The sequence below is a fragment of the Prunus persica genome, chromosome G6 (assembly GCF_000346465.2).
Source record: "Prunus persica cultivar Lovell chromosome G6, Prunus_persica_NCBIv2, whole genome shotgun sequence".
Lineage (NCBI taxonomy): Eukaryota > Viridiplantae > Streptophyta > Magnoliopsida > Rosales > Rosaceae > Prunus > Prunus persica.
This window is the reverse complement of record NC_034014.1, coordinates 21,900,495-21,921,033: the sequence shown is the minus strand read 5'-3', so window position 1 is coordinate 21,921,033 and position 20,539 is coordinate 21,900,495. Positions and strand designations below refer to the sequence as shown.

Sequence of the window (20,539 nt, the reverse complement as noted above, 5' to 3'; positions counted from 1 at the left end):
ATTATATTCCTTTTTAATATTTTCTTATGTAATCTTCTTTTTTATTATTTTTAAAATCATTTTTAGTTCCAATGTTGCCCCTTATGACTTGAATCAAGGAATAGTTATTTATATTATAATAATTAGTCATTTTTTGCGGGTAACATACAATTTTATTTGTCTATTTTTATATCTGACTTATAGGTAGTCTTCTAATTTATGTTTCCAAGTCATAGGTAACACGATTTATCACTAAGTTTTTTTGTTGCTAATAATAACACTATTTACCTTGATGTCATGTGCATAATTTCATATGGGTGCTTGTCTGATCAATTGGTATATTATGTGGGTCTTTACTTTTCGTTGATTAAATTATATTTTATCCATATATTAGGAATATTATCAAGGAAAGAATTCAAAATTTAAATTCTAAAAATCAATTACAAGGAAATAATGCATAAAATTTAGATTTTCAATGTATTTTCTTTATTTACCTCTAAAGGTAAAATCGACACCACAACAAAGTAATTAATGTTAAATGACCTACATCTAAAACTAAAAACGTGTGAACTAAATCCAATGACAGCTAATCGTTTTGGACATAAATCTAATAAGCCCTTCCTTTTATTTGTGTCTAAAAAATAAAAGAAAAGAAAGCAACATCAAGAACTTGGACATTCCTTAGGTCTTAGGCTAGTCTGATCTTTGTTGTGTTCTTTCGTGGGTTTTAGTTTAAAATTTTACATTCGGGCCTAGGTTATAATCTTCTTTTGTGACCAGGTTGTTTGGTCTAGCTTGTTTATGGACTTTTCTTTGGCCTTAGTTTTTGGTTGGGCTCTAGCATTAGTTAATTTATTTTCTCCACTTTTTTTTAAAAAAAATAAAAAATACAAACGATTGTCTAAACTATAAGGAGGAGGAGCAAGGGGGTTTCACACACACTACCAAGGTATCATGACAGTTTAAACTTAAGACCACTGATTTGCAAGTCAAGGCCCCTTTCAATTAGAGTTAGACACCGTCGGCAATTTATTTTCTCTGCTCACATAAACATACGTGATTATGCACATGGTGACACCACAGTGAAAAAGTGGGTCAAACTCTCCCCTTCCCCCACACCCCCTACTCCCTACCCCCTCACACCCCCCCATCCCCATCCCTTAAATCAATTACAAGGAAATAATGCATTAAATTTAGATTTTCAATGTATTTTCCTTATTTACCTCTAAGGGTAAAATCGACACCACAAAAAACTAATTAATGTTAAATGACCTACATATAAAACTAAAAACGTGTGAACTAAATCCAATGACAACTAATCATTTTGGACCTAGATCTAAGAAGCCCTTTCTTTTATTCGTTGTCTAAAAAATAAAATAAAATAAAGCAACATCAAGAACTTGGACGTTCCTTAGGTCTTGGGCTGGTCTGATCTTTGTTGTGTTCTTTCGTGGGTTTTAGTTTAAAATTTTACATTTGGGCCCAGGTTATAATCTTCTTTTGTGACTAGGTTGTTTGATCTAGCTTGTTTATGGACTTTTCTCTGGCCTTAGTTTTTGGTTGGGCTCTAGCATTAGTTAATTTATTTTCTCCACTTTTTTTTATAAAAAAAAATACAAAAAATACAAAAAATACAAACGATTGTCTAAACTATAAGAAGAAGGGGCAAGGGGGTTTCACACACACTACCAAGGTATCATGACGGTTCAAACTTGAGACCATTGATTTGCAAGTCAAAACCCTTTTTCATTAGAGCTAGACACCGTCGGCAATTTATTTTCTCTGCTCACTGTAGGGGCCTTTTTTTTTTTTTTTGGCAGCTACAGATGGGTTGAGCTGCCGTAAGGAGCAAACTGAAGAAAATATCCCCTGTGTCTGAGTTCAAAGATCAGACCCCAAAATATTTCGAAAGGGTAGTAAAGCCTTAGGAAATACCTTGGTTATCTTCACCAACAAAAATGAAGGCTGCTTACAGATAGATGCTTAGTGCTTACAGATGAATTCTTAGCTTAGCATGAGGAGATCGTAGCATGGAAGCAAAATTGACATGAGTTTAGCACTGAAGGGAAAATTATGTGTTCTTGGAAGGAAGAAAGGGTGTCAAGGTAAGAAAGGAAAGGTTTGTAAGAAGATTTGGCTAAGAAAGAAGGGAGAGAAAGGAAAGGGTGGCTTGGGTGTTTTTTCCGGTAGCTTGACAGAGACTTTGTCAAATATTAGAGCAATCTGCCAAAATAGGGAAAATGGGTAAGAAGGGTGAATAGTGTATGAAATTGCTGGGTTTTGCAAGTAAGAGAGGAAGCTTGCTCTCTGGATGTGGATGATTCTTGTTGGGTAGAAGAGACCCTATTTATAACCGCTGGAAGCCATCTTTTTCCAAGAAACCCTAATGGCTTCTATCTCATTTTGCCAAGTTTTTTCCTTCCTTTCTCCCCTCATCCCTTCAATCATCCTATCTTGGTGAAATCTATTATGCTCTTTCGCAAAAAATCAGGAATTTTGGGAGCTTAAGGTTCCTTTCCCGCAGCTGCCCTAGTTGAAGAATTCCTATTTTCAGATATCTCATTTTCTCCCTTTCTTTTCCTCCTTCATGTTCATATTTGATGAAGGAAAGAGCTTGGTATACATGCTGGTTTAAAGGGTGGCTCCTTGCGCATCAATATCTTTTGGTTCTTTGGATATTTTGCTAGAAAACTTGTTCCTTCTCTCCTAGTAGCCCACGTGGTCTTCCAAGCTCCTTCCATGGCTTTGTCTTTCAGCCAAATGCTGGAGCCTTTGCTGCCCTTTACTTTCTAATTTGTACGGGCTTTCTAAGATGGCAAGTCAACCTACCAAACAAATGAACTGATCTCACCAAGTTTTGGACTATATTGGTTAATTTTAGTGAACCATTTTGGTTGGGCTATTTTGGTTGGGTTATTTTCTCTTTTGTGCTCACCCATATGTTTGGGCCTAAGAAATGAGCTTGAGTTCCGAGACTCTCAAGCAACCCGGAACCTCCATTTCTCGGCCCATCAATGGGCCTCATGACAACCTATTACCATATGTACCACAACCCACTCAAGCAAGCCCCGGGCATTTGAGTGGCTTGGGCCAACTTAGGCTTGTAGCGTGGTTGGGTGTGTAATAATGATTTCCTGCTTGGCATGACATATCACTTAGCATGCTTTTAATTATTATGCTTGACGACATAATTAGCATGGATTTATAGAGCTAATGCATTTTATAATCTTAATCTCGATTCCTAGCATGACATATTATTTATTTGACATGGCACGTGGAGTACGACTCGTGCATGACGGACCTTTATGTGCTCTAAGTAAGGTATTGCGCTGGGCCGAAAATTTATTTGGGCCTCAACACTCACATAAACATAATATGGTTATGCACATGGTGACACCACAGTGAAAAAGTGGGTCAAACTCTCCCTTTACCCTACACTCCCTACTCCCTACTCCCTACCCCTCGCACAACCACCCCCCCCCCCCCTCCCCCCCCCCAACACACACACACACACACACACACACCCTCAAGTTGGCCCACTTTTCCACTGTGGTGCCATCTCATGTGATTCTGATCCAATGTTTTACGTAAGGGTGGGCTCGGTTTGGTTTGGTTCGATATTGAGCCAAAACCACACACCGAACCAAGAGCCTTGGTGGAGGGAATGGTAAAACATTCAAAATACCAAAAAATGTTCTTGGTTAATGCAAATATTAAGAATTGAAATTATTAATTAAATGAGAATAATATGTTAAATTAACACATTTTCATATTTAAAAAAATTAAAATCAGATAATTGATCATATTTTATGGTACACAACTACTTATTATATCTTTTAATTCTAAAATAAATTTAAAATTCTTTAAAAAAAAGCCTCTCGCTAGAGGCTAGTGTTTAATTATACCACAAAATTTTGAAAATTTCAGAAAGAAAACCGCAACAATTTTTCCATTAAATTAAAAACCAATTGCTTTTTATTTCTAAAAGACAATATTTTTGTACCATTTTACCCTTTGCTATTCATTGGTTTGACAAAATCGACCTATAAGAAATTTTAACCCGACAAAACCTAAACCACAAATTCACCATCTCTCCCGCTGATCTGCACCTCTCTTTTGCCGCTTCTCCCGTCTCTACGGCCGATGTGCTGAAAGCCTTCGTTACACTTGGAACATCGAACTTCTCAAGGTACTCTCTCTGTCTCTCTCTTTCTCTCTCTCACACACACAGGGGACATAAATGAAGATTCAATTGAGCGAAATTGAGAAAAAAAATCATGTATTAGCTGCTGTAATTTTTCAGTGGAGATTCAGTTTGCGTTGATCAAGATAATTCATCTTCATCACTTGAAAATCTCAAACAAAATAAAAAACCGGTAACTTGATATCTCAAAAAATAAAAACTTAAAATTTGTATTTGAATTCTTGTTCTAACATCGAAGGTATTCAATGACTGTAATTTTCACTTTGGCTTATGCCAACCACCCTCAATATGATTGACCCAACATGGCAAATTTATGTTATTTTATTGTTATGTGTCAAGGCTTTCCCTTGCCATGCCATATTGCTGATTTCAAAATGATTGACCCCTGAACTGTGCAGTAATTTAGAGGGAATAACATGCTCATAGAGTATTCAGAAACGGTCCCTGTTATTAGTAGCGTCATTCACTGCTTTAATTGAGTGAGGCACTTCACTACCGCATCGTGTCATCCTATTCCCTAGCCATGAGCCTGTAAAGATTTACAAAAACCTTGTAAGAACCAGTGAAGAGGCTTAAATAAGTGTAAGGGAATGTCTCTAGTCTTTTAAATGACTTAGATTTTCACCCTTTTGAGGTCCCTCATTTTTCCCTTGCTAACATCAAAGGTGATTAGTTTAGGACATGGCCTCTCTTATTATTTTTTAGACAATATGTGTCCTTTCACTTCTGCACACTGCATTTGCATTGTTTGTTGGTTGGTCACACGTTTTTCACTGCGAAATTTATTTTGAGGTATCCATTTTACTTTCGTTACGCAATACTATTTTTCACACTAAGCAAGAGAGGATATATGTTTTTTGGGCAATAGAAAAATGTGGCAAGAAGTTGTTTATACATAGACAATGTTCTTCTTTAGGTTTGTAGATGACTTGTGCCACAAATAACCCTGCAGCATGTGTCCAAAACCAAACTATCTGTATATATCCCATGTTGGCAGGAAACAAAGCACAGTGAGACTAAGAGCCACTTATTTGAGAAATTTGTGGCACCTGAGTGGCTGTTTTAGCCGAAGCTTTTCCATTAAGAATTTCCTGTTGAATTAAACCATTGCTTATGAATTTTTGAGGCCTTTATCCTCCTATGCTTTTCTTTTTCTGGTAGTTCTCTATTCATGTTTTGAGAATGAATTATTTCATGTGAAGCATAACTCTAAACTAACCTTGTTTCTGTGATCATTGTTATTTCTTAATGTCTATGTATAAGAACATATTTGGCAGTTGCCAATTGGGCCTTTGGATTTTCTCATGATTAGCATTTTCATAAGATACAGTTGTATGCTATCTATGCTATTACATTTTAAGCTTATTACAATTCTTCCCATCATTTATCATCACAAACTACTGAAGTTATTGGTCCCTGATTATTTATTTATTTATTTCTGTTCAAGATCAAAAGAAACCAACATGGGACGGGAGAAGACAACATATTTGGAGTTTGAAGCAAGGAAAGACAAGAAAAAGTTGAAGGAGAAAAGGAAGAAGGATGAAGCTGATAGAAATTCCTCTTTGATTGAAGCCTCTAAGGACAAAATGGGCGAGTTAGTTCAGGTGCAGAAATTTGACAAGAATGGTGGAGAAGGGGTCAAAAAGAAGAAGAAAAGAAAGAGGGAAATGAAGGTGGCTGATAGTGAATTAAAGTCAAACCTGACTACTGAACAGGTGCTCATAAAAGATTGTGACAAATCCAATGGGAAAGTCATGGAAGAAGTTGACTTTGCCGATAAGGAAAAGAAGAGAAAGAAACTCTTTGAGGATGACAATATGGATGAGTCAGCTAAGAGGTTTAACTGCTCTAAAGATAGAGACGTTGCCGAATTGAACAAAGTAGAAGTGGATAAAAAGAAAAAAAAGAAGAAAGAGAGGAGAGAAAAGGTGGGTGGTCAATTGGTACAGAACATCACAACTGATGGAAAGGAGACTGAAGTAGAAAGTGAGCATTCAGATGGGAAAATCATGGAGAATGATGGAATCATGAAGAAAGAGAAAAGAAAGCATACAAAGAATACAAGAAGTGAAATGCAGGAAAATGTGGTTGAGAAACTGGGCACAGAAAGCAGTAGAATTCAAGAAAATAGTTTCTTAGAGAATGACGGTAATGTACGTGCAACTGGAGATGAGACAAGCAATATAAACATAGATGATGTGAATGTAGAAGATGGTAATAAAGGGAAGAAGAGGGCCAAGTCTGAGAAACATATGAAAAAAGCTAAGTCGGATAAAGGAAGCCTAAGAACCCAAAAAAGTGTTAGGGGTCCTGATCTTTCTGAAAATTCTACACCAAAGAAAGCCACAAAAAGAGTAAGTTTTGCTGATGATGTGGAGGTCTTTTCACCATCTGATGGCCCAAAAGATGAGGAAAAGGGCTTAGTACGAGGTAAGCGGTTTTCAAAAGAAGAAGACAAGCTTGTAAAAGAGGCTGTTTTAACATACATAGAGGAACATGGCTTAGGTGAGGAAGGCATTGACAAGATACTCAATTGTGGATCCAACCCTGAAATAAGAAATTGTTGGAAGGATATTGGGGGATTCTTACCCTGGAGGCCTTATAAGAGCATATATTATCGAGCCCATATTTTATTTGAACGAGCTGAGGAACGTAATTGGACCCCTGAAGAGTATGAAATGGTAAGACTTGCCGCTATGGAAGCTAAGGCTAAAGGTGAACCCAAACCCAATTGGAGAAAGGTGGGTAATGAACTTGGCAAACACAGAATTCATGTCAAGGATGCATGGCGTAGAATAAAACTGCCAAACATGAAGAAAGGACAGTGGTCGCAAGAGGAGTACCAGACTTTATTTGATTTAGTGAACAAGGATCTGCAGATGAGAGTGTTGGAAGAAAAAAAATCCAAGCATGGCATGCTGCGAGATAATATTAAGTGGGAGTCAATTAGTGAGACTTTGGGCAGCAGAACCAATCCTGTTTGCTGCCAGAAGTGGTATTACCAATTAACATCACCTTTAGTAACTGAAGGTCTGTGGTCTGATACTGATGATTATCGCCTACTTTATGCTCTCGATAGCTTGGATGCTTGTTGCATGGAAGACGTTAATTGGGATGATTTGCTTGAGCATAGGTCTGGAGATGTATGTCGAAATCGATGGAATCAAATGGTCAAGCACATTGGTCGGCATGGGACTAAATCCTTTGCTGAACAAGTTGAAATTTTGTCGAAGCGTTATTGTGCCGATGCGCTTGAAGCAAGAGAAGTCTTTGATAGTAAGCCTGCCTGTGGTTGACTGAAATTCGTTTGGTATCAAAGTGGCTGCCTTTTCTTGTTTCGTTGGTTTTGTGTCAAAGACGAAGATTGTGTTGAAAAGGAGATCATTTGACATCGTCCGGTTATCAAAAATTAGTCATATGCTGATAGCCTTGAAAGGTTCCAACTGAATTTGCATGTGATTGCAATATGCTTTTTCAGAGTTGTATTCAGCTCATGAAACTTGATCAATGTTTAGTTTTATTATCCGCATTCCTCAGCAGTAATCAAAATGTTTGAATTTGCATGTTGTTGCCTTACTAGATCCATTAATTATCCGTAAGAGACTATTATTCCGTGTTTCATTTTGATGAATGTATTCTTTGTAGATTGCTTTGCGTTTACTTCAAACTCAGTTCTTTTTACATGTTTGCTATGGAGGATTAGACTGGACTTGCCTAGATTAGCTAAATAACTACATTTCATGTACAATCAAAGAAGAATATGGATGTTGTCTTCTAACTTGAAGGATTAGAGGGGACTAGAACTTCTCTACTATTCATATGAGGTTGATGATTAAAACTTACTATAGTCCTCCTTACACCACATTTTCGCCCTTCTCTCCCTCTCCATCTTCTCCTTCATCGATCGCTCCTCAACTCCATCATAGGCGTTGCTCATATCTCATCTCTCTACTTGTCTTAGGACTCAAATCTCATATTGAAAAAATGGCATATCCTAGAGTGGTTTAAGAGCTTTTGACACCCTTCCGGTTAAAAAAACTCCATCATCTTCTTCTTCAACGCTGCTTCTCTGCCTCTCCATCTTCGATCGGTTTGACTGGTCTGGTTTAATTATATTACAAAATTTTGAAAATTTCAGAAAGAAAACCGCACAATTTGCCCATCTCTAAAGAAACCCAACAATTTTTCCATTAAATTAAAAACCAATTGCTTTTTATTTACTCTACTTTTTTATTTCTAAAAGACAATATTTTCATACCATTTTTACCCTTTGCTAATCATTGTTTTTACAAAATCGACCTGTAAGAAATTTTAACCGACAAAACCTAAACCACAAATCCACCATCTATATCGCTGATCTGCAACTCTCTTTTGCCGCTTCTCCCGTCTCTCCGGCCGATGTGCCGAAAGCCTTCGCTACTCTTGGAACATCGAACCTATCAAGGTACTCTCTCTGTCTCTCTCTCCCTCACGCACACACACGGGACATAAATGAAGATTCAATTGAGCGAAATTGAGAAAAAATTCATGTATTAGCTGCTGTAATTTTTCAATGGAGATTTAGTTTGCGTTGATCAAGATAATACATCTGCATCACTTGAAAATCTCAAACAAAATAAAAAACCGGTCACTTGATATCTCAAAAAAGCAGAAACTTCAAATTTGTATTTGAATTCTTGTTTTAGCATTGAGGGTATTCAATTACTGTAATTTACACTTTGTCTTATGCCGACCACCCTCAATATGATTGACCCGACATGGCAAATTTAGGTTCTTTTATTGTTATGTGTCAAGGCTTTCCCTTGCCATGCCATTTTGCTGATTTCAAAATGATTGACCTCTGAACTCTGCAGTAATTTAGAGGGAATAACATGCTCATAGAGTATTAAGAAACGGTCCCTGTTATTTGTAGCGTCATTCACTGCTTTAATTGAGTGAGGCACTTCAGACCGCATCGTGTCAGCCTATGCCCTAGCCATGAGCCTGTAAAGATTTACAAAAACCTTGTAAGAACCAGTGAAGAGGCTTAAATAAGTGTAAGGGAATGTCTCTAGTCTTTTAAATGACTTAGATTTTTCACTCTTTTTAAGCTCTTTCATTTTGCACTTGCTAACATCAAAGGTGATTGGTTTAGGGCATTCTCTCTTTCTCTCTCTCTGATTATCTTTGGACAATAGGTGTATTTCTTTCACTTTCTGATGCTGCATATCACTGTTTGGGCTCGTTCATGAGTGATTTTGAATAAGCCAAAAAGCACTTCTATGGAGAATCACTTCTCCAAATAATCACTTTAAGTAGTTTTAAGTGATTCTATGGAGAAGCATATTTGGAGGTGCTTCTGCCCATAATCACTCAAAATCACTTAAAAGTGATTATATGGAGAAGCACGTGGGAGGTGGTTCTCCCCAGAATGATTCTGGCCTATCCAGAATCACTCCCAAACGAGCCCTTTGTTGGTCATACGTTTTTCATTCAGAAATGTATTTAGATGTAGTCATCTTACTTTCATTACGGTACACTATTTCTTCAATACACCAAACAAGGGTGTGTTTTTGGGCAAGAGAGACATGTGGCAAGAAGCTGGAAGTACACATGCAATATTCTTTTTAGTTTTTTGGATGACGTATGCCACATAAAACCCTTGCAGCATGGGTCAAATGACAAACTTGTTCCAGACTCAAATTTCCAATATATATCCCCCATTGGTAGTGAACAAAGCATAGCGAGACTAAGAGCCACATGCAACACACATGTTATCCAAAACAACGATCAATCCGATTTCCAATATTATTTGGTTCACAAACTTCACAAAAACAATAGAAGTTCCAAAGCATGAGACTAATGAAATTTCAACATGATACTCACCAATCACATGTTTGGTTGGAAGATAAAAACAAATTATAGGTAATATCAAAATCGTCCAAGAAATTAAAGCAAGATATTTTCTCATGTAAGGACCTTATTCTTTAGGAGACTAGGGATTGTTTGCAGATGCTATGTGGTTTAAAAGGATGTTTCAAAATTTCTCAGGCTGCACGTGTTTTTACACACGCACACACATATGTACACGCAATGAGTTTGTTTCTCCTGCAACAACACCTAACAGCCCACAGTTATCTTCATGCAAACCTCCTCAGATGAATTAAGGGACTCTTTTACTTATCTGATAAATTTGTGGCACCTGAAGGCTGAGTGAGTTAATTGAAGCTTTTCCTTTTAAGAATTTTCCTGTTTAATTAAACCATTGCTTATGATTTTTCGGAGTCTTTATCCTCCCATGTTTTAATTTGGGGGTAAATCATTTTCATGTTTTGAGAATAAATTATTTCATGTGAAGCATAAATCTAAACTAACCTTGTAAACCTTGTTTCTGTGGTCTTGTTATTTTTAAATGTTTGTTTATAAGAACATACTTGACAGTTGCCAATTAGGCCTTTTGATTTTCTGATGATTAGGTTTTCTTAAGATACAGATGTATGTTATAACATTTTTATGCTTATTAGAATTGTTTCACTTTTTGCAGATCTCTATCATCTTCATTTCTCATCACAAGCTACTGATACACTTTAGTGAAAATATAAATGGAGCTGACCACCATTAAAGATGCATTTGATCGTGTTGCAAAGAAACAAAAACTGTCAAGCTCTAAAGCTCAGGAAGTGATCGATCAGATTGACCAAGAAATCCAGAAGACATTACAAAAGATCCAATCATCTAATGATTGCGAGTCTCAGGTTGATTATAAGTCTGCCCTTGCTGAACTTAAAGTGAAGCTAAATGATATTGCTCCACTCAGTCAGTTGGAAAGCACGCAGAAGGAACTGAATGGAGCACTTAGCAAGTATCCAAAGCATCTTGAGAAATTCTTCAATCCTGATATATCCAAGGCTTATAGAAACATTGACTTTGATACACACACAGTTAACGAGATAATTGGCAGCCATTTCTATCAGCAAGGCCTATTCGAAATTGGCGACTGTTTTAGAACTGAGGCTAAGGAACCAGAATCTGAAGCTGCTGTGAAATCTCAGTTTCAGGAAATGTTTCAGATAGTTGAAGCAATGAAACGTCGGAACCTAGAGCCAGCACTGAACTGGGCCGTGACTAACTCTGATAAACTCAAACCAAATGGATCGGACCTATTACTGAAACTTCAGAGTCTGCAATTTGTGGAAATACTGCAAAAGGGAAACAGAGATGGAGCTCTCCAGTATGCCAGAACTTATCTTGCTCCTTTTGCTTCTGACCATATGGCTGAAATTCAAAAGCTGATGGTGTGTCTTCTGTGGACCGGAAGGCTTGATCGCTCCCCATACTCTCACTTATTATCTCCAGCCAATTGGGACAAAGTGACTGGAGAGTTAACCAGGCAGTTCTGCAATCTTCTGGGGCAGTCTTACGAGAGCCCATTGAGTGTAACTATAGCTGCAGGGATTCAGGGGTTGCCACCTCTTCTCAAATTTATGAACGTAATGGCAGGAAAGAGACAGGAATGGCAGTCTATGAAGCAGTTACCTGTGCCAGTGGAGTTAGACCGTGAGTTTCAATTCCATTCTATATTTGTGTGTCCAGTGTCTAAGGAACAATCCACTGAAGAAAATCCGCCTATGTTGATGTCATGTGGACATGTGCTTTGCAAGCAGTCTATTACGAAGATGTCAAAGAACGGCACAAAATCCTTCAAGTGTCCATACTGTCCTTCCGATGTCAATTCAGCGCAGTGTAGGCCGCTCGTTTTCTGATGAATCTGCAAATGAACTAGTTGCAACACACTCTTCCAAACTGGATTAAGTTTGTAGAAATTAGTCATGTTGTGTTATGTAGCTATAGGATGTGTGGTTATGGTGGCAAAGCCAGTTCGTCTGGTGTGTTGCGTTTGTTGTAAATAGATATTCTTTTTACTGGCTAGCGCAGTACAAGCAGTCCACTTCCCCTGAGAATAATTTGAATGCATGATCTGGGCAAACAAGGACATACTGGCTCATCCTTCCGAATGAGTTCTGCTTCTCCTGCTGGGTGATGTAAATTGTAATGGGCTACTCAGGCTTTGGGCTTAATTATTGAGCTGGATCTATTCTGATTTTCAGGATCTCAAATCTAGGTCAGTCTACAAAGCCATGTTTGAGGCAGTGGTAAAGAGGGGGGGTGGTAAGAGTCTTTTTCGTCTAAACAGACCCTAATGACCTGCATTTAGAAGAATGAGGAGCCTCCCCGGATAAGTTCTCACTTTTTAGTATCTGTATCTTTCTCACCAACACAAGACATTATAATATTTATACTTTTAGTAATTTAATTAAGTTGTTTCCTTAACTTCTTGGCCTAGCAAACAAATTTTGGATGACCATTGGGTTCTTATCTTGTTTGTTATTCAGGGTAGTTATTGGAATAACACTCTCTCTGTCCTCTTTTTATATTTCCTCCTTGATTTAAGAAAAGTCTGAATCATCTTGAATTTCTCCCATCTTTTTTATCTCTTCATTTGGGTAACTTGTAATATTTGCACCGGTGAGAGAAACATATTATCCCTTTGTTGCTAAAAATTGAAAAATTAGATTTATGTCCAAATGGATCACACCCACTAAGAAAAAGTAATTTGTTTTTTCTCGTAATCATATATGAAATAATGAACGGTATATTTAGCAAGCACTATTAGTGACTGACTTTAGAATCCTGGATTTTGTCACACATTATGGGAACTAGGCTACCCCAACACACATGTAATCATATCTTGGTGGTGAAATATTTATGCAGAGGTATAGAAAAGTGTTATGGATAATGTGCCTTTTGGGATGTAAATTTTATACAAGTTGGTGCTGCTTTGAGATGCACATTTGAGAAAAGAGAAGTGCAGCAATAAAAAAGGTAGGCACTCATGCAAACCCACTAAAAAGGCTTCAAAAGTGTGCGCAATTTAAGGAAATCATCAGTGTACCCCCAAAAGTGTAATAAAGAGCTCCTGGCCAGAACAATAGAAGGAGTGTCTCAGAGAAAACGAAAACCTTTTTCAAGCTTAAGTTACTGTCACTCCCTTTCTTCTCTTTTCAGTTTTCACGCAGATTTAGGTTTGTAAAAGTGTTTTTAAGACCTTTTGTTTTCACCTTTATCTTTTTACTAACGTGCAACTAAAGTCATGCTAATGTAATATTATGTACAAAATTAAGAGGGCTCTCAGCTAATATGATGGAGATGAAGAGGTCCATAAATATGAGCATGTGATTAGTTACTAATATGGAGGGTGAAGTGGGAGAGGGACTTTCCCATACCCATCACATTGTCCCCCCTCTATCTCTCTCTCTCCCCATGTAATTTAAAGAGACAGAGGATGATGCTGCAACGGGAGTAAGAAAGTATTTATCACAGGCCGGAGATCTGAGCTTAAGCAATTCCATGGGGATACTGTGAAGATGATTTCATAATTATAGGTCTTCTAACATTAAGCATGTCATAACTTATTGGTTACCACGAGCACACGTGATTGACTCCTAACTATTGATGCATTGCGACATCACAACGCATCAACGATTGAGAATCACTAATATTTCTGCTTGTATATTCAGCTATTGATGTTAGAAAAGATCCCACATCAACTCATAAACCTAAATGTGGTGTCGATACAACTACAGGATCCTTTCTTAAACCTCTTACAACCTAACTAATTCGATAGGTATGTCTGCGGAATGTGTTGGCTCTGTTTTTCTTTTCTTTTCATTTTTTTGGAGTTTCTCAATCTGGACAAGTCTGGTCAAGCGCAATTTAAGCAAACTGTATGGAAATTATGTGGAATATTTATATTAAACAAACGTGCATGCATCCTATCCAACCAAGTTATTATCACCCCCATTTCATTGTGACAGTCGTGGGATTCCCATTGATTGGAAATGGCCCCCCTCAACTAGAATGATGAAAGATAATGGGACATGTGCAGTGTATCCTCTCCCACTCACACATAATTAATAAAAATTATGTTAGCATCGGTCTAACGTATTAGTAGCTCATAGTTATCCACAAACGCATGGACAATTGAGGCAGTATTCCTCAATTGACAATTACAATGTGTTTTTTTAGTTTCACCCAAAAAACAATGTTTTCTTTGTTTGGGTACCACTAAAGGGTGGATGAATATGACAAGTGCGCCACACATGAGAAGAAAGTGGTCAAATCTGAACACATATACATAGAGGTGGGCTTGGTTTGGTTGGGTTCGGTTTTGAGTTTAAACTATGTGCTGAATTATGAACACTGATTTGGAGAAAATTCAAACTGTGCGCCGACCAATGAGGTGGGAAACCGATCATCTCGGTTAACCGGTTACTTCAATTTGGTTTGGTTTGGTTTGGTAAAAACCTGCTTGAAAACATTTAGACTCTAAATTCATTCAAACTCAAACATTCATTCAAAACCTGCTTGAAATTCATTCATCATTCACATCACATCACAACAGATTCAAATTCATTCATTCAATCAATCCTTTCAAACTAAAACATATGCATCATTCATCATTCACATCCATCTCAAGTTTCAAAGTAAACCATATGCATCATTCACCATTCATGTGTATTATAATTATTTAAATACATATAATTTAACATACTCGGTTTGGTTCGATTAACCGATGGTTTTTAAAATTAGTAACCAAGTGCCGAACCATGACCATCGGTTCGGTCCGGTTCATGCACCGTTGACCAAAAAGAGAAGGAAAAAACCACACCAAACTGAACCGACCAAAATTTGGTTTAGGTTGGACCAAATTTTGCCTCAAATTAGAACTGATTCGGTACTATTCATCTGATTTGGTTCGGTTTGATTTTAATAAAAAAAATTCAAAAACTATCCAGTTCGGTTTGAATCAATTTCGGTCCGGTTCTGATTTGGTTCGGTTTGAATCGGATAATTCTTTAAAATTAATTTTTAATACAATTCTCAACTGAAATATTATTATTTTTACTTGAAAATTAACAAATTATTCAATTTCATATAAAAATAAATATTAAAATTAGAAAAGAGAGATATTTTGAAATTGAACTTAGTTAATTATTAGTTTTTTATTTTTATTTTGTGAAATTAAAAATATAGCATTAAATATAAATATATATTGAAATTATACATTTTTTAAATTTGACAGGTTCGGTTCGATCTGGTCCGATTTGGTTTTTGACCGGTTGTTGACTTTTTGGTCAACTTGATTTTTTTTGGGTTTAGTTCAATGCGGTTCAGCTCAGATTTCCAGTTCGTCGATTTGAATGCCTACCCCTACTCAGCTCTACATTGTACCGTATCTAATGCCAAATTCCCTTTTACTAAATCAAGCACTTGGTGCGCAGGAAAATCCAATTTGTTCATAAGCATTTGGCAATCATTAAGCCTAATTTAAAACCCTCCACTCCAAAATTCTTGCAAAATATAGTGATATATAAAAACCATTTTGGTGTTGGCATCATCTTCTGCTTCATCTTCAAAGGCATGATTCTTTGTCATGCAGTCAGTCATTTGGAAGTGAAAGCTTTTGTCAATTTCTCTTAAACCCACCAAAAACCACTGAGGAGGGAGCCAACAAACAATATTACAGCTCACACAAACTTACAAAAAAACAAAACCCATACATCACCTGCAGCTCATTATTGATTAGACCCAACCACCATATACAAACCAAAACAGCCATCATTATTTAAGCAATTCGCTACCCATTCCCTTCGGTCTCTTTAGATATATCTAAGAACTTTGCTACCCACAGTCAACAAGGAGTGGATGAAATCTAACCGTTGATACATTGTCGGCTCTATATATCTGACAACTGATGTATTGTCGGTTCAATATGAAATAACCATCTGAACTATGCACACTTAGAATAATAGTCAGAAATCGCCCAAACACGCGAAAACGACTTAGGATATAGGAATATTTAAATACACATTATTCGGGTTTTGGGTTTTGGGTTTTTGGCGGGGAATGCTAATTGATAGAGACAAAATCAAAAGAGAAACACACCCCACACTGAGCACTGCAAACAACAAAAGGCTTCATATTTTTTTCATGTGGGGTTTTGGTTCAATGTTTGCCCTTTTTCTCTTCACTGCCACTATCACTATCCACTCATTTCCAAAAGGGCCAAGCCGTCCTTTACTGCTTGTCGTTATTATGGGCCTGGGCCCAGGACCCGGGCCCATTTTACTCAAATTTATTTTCTTTTCATCATTCAATATTAATATATTCCTTTTTGTATTACAATTACAAAATATATAAAATTATAAAATAAAAAATCTATTTTAAAGAAAGAAAAAAACTAAAATCTGGCATTTTCGAAGCCGTGTAAGTCGCTGACTCTGTTCAAGGACTTTCTGATAGTAGCCACCTTGGCCAATCTTTCGGCGGCTCGCCAAGCCGATGTTGGCGTAAGCGGCTCCTGCTTCTCCTCCAAGTGTCCATTATTGGCTCCTCCTCTCTTGCTCTGCTTTGCCTCAACCTCAGCTTGAAGCTGAACCTGCCTGCGCCGCTGAAGCTCAGCCATCTCGCCTTCCAAACCGCGCAAGAACTCCTCAGCCGAAGCCGAGCTCGTCTGGAGGAGCAAGGACCGCGCCGACGACAGCAGGTGATACGCCCCCGAGAAGTCGCTGCTCCGCTCCACAAATCTCCGAGACTCCGCCACGGCTCGGGCAGCCACGTGGAGGTTCCTCAATCGTTCGATGTTAGGATTGGATGATGCTGATCGAACGGTCTGAGATCGAGGTACGAGAAGGACCCGCTCTTTGGAACACACAAGCTCATTGGACGACGGGTCTCTGTGTGTGGAGCGTACGGACATCACGTTGTGGGGAGAGTGGGGCCCACCGGTGGCGGTGCTGGTTGATGCCGACGCTTTCAATTCGACTAACAACTCCCTCTCCTCTCCGGCGTAGAGGTCTCCAAGTCGGATCGACCCGGATCCGAGTGCCGCCGGGCGACCCGTGAGAGAATAAACGGCTGCGATCTCCGCCAGAGCGGAACCCGAAACGACGCCGAGTTGGAGACTGAGATCCTGAACGACGACGCTCAGCAATCCCCCCAAGCATTGCGCCAGCGAGTCGTCACTGCCGTCGCCGAGGCCGACAGTGTGGACGGGGATGTCGAGGTGAGGGAAGCGCGTGGAGGACACGACGGGTGAAGACGAGCGCTTCTGATTGGCGTCCTGAGAGCCCTCCGATAGGAGCATGATGCTCGCGACGGCATTTCGCTCGCGGCGATCCTGGAGCACCTTCGCGGCTTTCTTAAGCGCGTCGTTTACGCACATTCCATTGCCGACGCCACAGAGCGCGTCTACGATCCGACGCGCCGACCTTCGGCCGGCGGAGGTCATTCGCCGGAGCGGCAACAGCCGCTTCGAGGTTGAAGAGAAGGCGACGATGGAGAGACGGTCGGTATCGCGGAGCGACGAAACGATGAGTCGCATAGCGCGTTTCATCATCTGAATCTTCGCGTTGCTCGCGCCCGCGCTCACGTCCACCACCGTCACCAAGTCGATGGGAGCTCGGCGCTGCAACGACGCCGTTTCGGACGCAATAGGTTGCGGAGCTTTGATTTTGAGAACCACCGCGTACGTCTCGTAGCTCCTTCCGACTGCCACAACGGCCGATTCCGGCAACAGACTGACCTCCACGTTCTTCACATTCCGGTCAGTTGAACTCCGAGTGGAGGGAGGTTTGGAACTCGGGTTGACGAAGAAGCCTTGGAACTCGACGGCGTCGTTTTCGTCGTCGTTTTCTTCAGGGATTGGGTTGAAGCGAGAACCGGAAGTTGGGGACGAGAGGGGCTCGTCGTCGTTGTAAACCCTCAAAGGCTTGGTCTTGACATCTCTGGGCTTCTTGGGTGATGATATTGGCACCTGCTGTTGGGTTTGTTGCTTATTATTGGTATTATTATGGACAGAGATTAAAGGCAGCTCCTTCCAGGTGGTGTTGCAGACAGGGCACAGGAGGAGCTGGTTCTTCTTGACATGGGTGGCTATGCAGCCAAAATGAAAGGAATGCGAGCACTCAGCTGTGAAAATGGCTGTGCCTTGACCACTTTTCACACTCTGTAAGCAGATTCCACATCTACTCTGCAAAAAGGAAGAAAAAAAATCGTCACTAAAAAGGCATGGTACTAAAACTAAAAGTCAAGTTTTTTTTTTCTTTCTTTTATTTACAAAAAGTGAGATGATGGTATTGTGTTGTGTTGTGTATTATCAATTTATCAATTATCATAAGAAGAAAAAAACCTGGAAAAAGATGCTTACTTTGGAGAGGCGTAAGGTGGACTTGAGGAGGGAGAAGCTGGACGGTGATTTTGGTGATGATGGGTTTGAGCGTTGGAACTGGAAAAGTAGTCTTGGGCTGTAGCTGCTGATTTTCTTAGGGTTTGTGGTGGCTGAGATGTTGCATTGGAGTTTTGGGCTGTTGGGTAGTGAGGAAGTAGGTGTGTTTGTGGTGGTGATGGTGGTGGAGGGGGCAGTGGTTCGACAGCGGAGGCCGGGGCTTGAGGAGACTGGTTGAGATTGAGATTGCAACCGAGGCGTTGATGGGTTAGAGAAGAACCCAAATTTGGAGCTGATTTTGGGGCTCTGTTGATTGCTGCGGTTGTTGCAATGTTGTTGTTGTTGTTGCTGCTGCTGCTGCTGCTTTTCTATAATCACTTTGGTGTCTCTATCTTTTGGGATTGATGTGCAGAAGGCCCTTCGCCACCCAGTCACCATTTTTTTTAGTCTCTCAAGCTTTTTGAATCAGTGGAGAAAAAGGAGTTTGATTTGGATTTGGTAATTTAGGGGATGATGAAAATGAAATGGCAGCAGAACAAAACATGAAATGGAGAAGAAGAGATGTTGTTTTAAAGAGACAAAAAAGAGTGGATTAGGATTTGGAAGAAGCAGATGCCCTTCTCATCTTGGACTTTCCCATGTTTCCATTTCCCTTATTTAAACTCTGCCTCTGCTTCTGCTTCTTCTTATTTGCATCAATTGCTCTGTTTCAGTGTTTTCTCTTTCTTTCGAAACCCCCCAAAAAGAGAACACAGCAATTGAAAAGGCCTCGCTGCTCTTGCCAAATTCAGTACTCTCTCCCTCTATCTCTCTCTGCTTCTCTCTCTGGGCCTCTACCTATAGGATGATAGATATATCATATATGCAATATTAGTAATACAATTTACACAGACTACTACCCGATGCCTCTCCATTATTAACAACAATAATTTATACTTTAAATTAATGTTATTATTTATTTTTAAATTCAAAAAAAGGACTGAGAGGGATCCCATAGGGATTAACATTTTCTTAATTAGTGACTGGCAAGTGGAGGTTATTTACCCACAGTAACAAGTCAACGGGCCCCATTTCCATGTTATGCTCACCGACCTCGCGGCACACAAATCTCACCTCTTTTCTTTTTTTATCCTTAGTAGGCAAAAAATCACCCAATCGTTCATGTATCAAATAAGAAGTTTGTAGTTCAAGCAATTATGAGCAGTTGCGTAGTGAAATTCTTCATTCCCCGACATGGCTTGTGTTAAAAAATAAAAAATTGAATGGATATTCTTAACCCAGACTTTAGCCTTACTCTTTGCCATCTTTAGCTTTTCTTCACAAATCAAAATATAAATTTCCCTTTTTGTATGTATTTTTTATAATAGAAAAAATGAGTAGTTATTTGCATGAAATTGATTTATTGCTAGTGCTGAAAATGGGTTGGTGTGCAGTGCGGGATGAAAGCTCAGAATCAGAGTAGCTGACCCAAACTTTGATCCCTCTGGACCTATCCGTTCCAGTTGTGGGGTCCATGTCGTTGATAAGAGGGTTGAATGGTCATTTTGGCACTGATTGTGATTGTTTATTATTATTACATCGATCCCTAGAAATCTAGAAACCAGCGCTGGGATGGAGCAGAGAAGGCTACAGAGGAGGATCAAGCATCCCGGCCCCTTGAATTAAATGTTATTTATTTATTTATATTGTTTAGGTCATTCTTTTTCTTTGGTGCCAAGTTTCTTCTCCTAGGTTTCAACTTGCCCTTCGCTATTAATTAGGACCAAATATGAGATAACGAAGTTGCCTAAAGTCTTGGAGCACTATTTCAGACCAAGAAAAAAAAACAGTCTTGGAGAACTATCTCGTTGACTATGAAATCAAACTCAATTTTCAAAATGTTTAAAAATCAAAATGTAACACTCCAACTCTAAATTAAACCCCATCTTTAAAATTATTTAATTATTTAAGGAAAATTACAAATTTACCTTTGAGATAAGGGCATTTTGGTCATATTCTTAACCGGAGAGAGTTTGGGGCAGTGACTAGTATTTTTGGATAGGTCGTACTGAGACGAGTTCATAGACACGTAGTAGACTCGAATCGGA

General features: G+C 38.9%; 3 protein-coding genes across 3 annotated transcripts; 2 read left to right on the top strand and 1 right to left on the bottom strand.

Annotated features, from left to right (window-relative positions):
- Nucleotides 4,038–7,867, top strand: LOC18772319 (RNA polymerase I termination factor). Its single transcript, XM_020565244.1, has 2 exons — nucleotides 4,038–4,168; nucleotides 5,631–7,867. The coding sequence occupies exon 2, from the start codon at nucleotides 5,647–5,649 to the stop codon at nucleotides 7,480–7,482; it is 1,836 nt and encodes a 611-aa protein (XP_020420833.1). The 5' UTR covers nucleotides 4,038–4,168; nucleotides 5,631–5,646; the 3' UTR covers nucleotides 7,483–7,867.
- LOC18775209 (protein RMD5 homolog A) lies at nucleotides 8,460–12,492 on the top strand. The gene is made up of 2 exons (XM_007205268.2): nucleotides 8,460–8,630; nucleotides 10,710–12,492. Exon 2 carries the CDS (start codon nucleotides 10,768–10,770, stop codon nucleotides 11,926–11,928), a length of 1,161 nt encoding a protein of 386 aa, XP_007205330.1. The 5' UTR covers nucleotides 8,460–8,630; nucleotides 10,710–10,767; the 3' UTR covers nucleotides 11,929–12,492.
- LOC18772345 lies at nucleotides 15,777–19,352 on the bottom strand. Its single transcript, XM_020566443.1, has 2 exons — nucleotides 18,435–19,352; nucleotides 15,777–18,257 (listed from the first exon to the last, which is right to left on the bottom strand). The coding sequence occupies exons 1-2, from the start codon at nucleotides 18,888–18,890 to the stop codon at nucleotides 16,467–16,469; spliced, it is 2,247 nt and encodes a 748-aa protein (XP_020422032.1). The 5' UTR covers nucleotides 18,891–19,352; the 3' UTR covers nucleotides 15,777–16,466.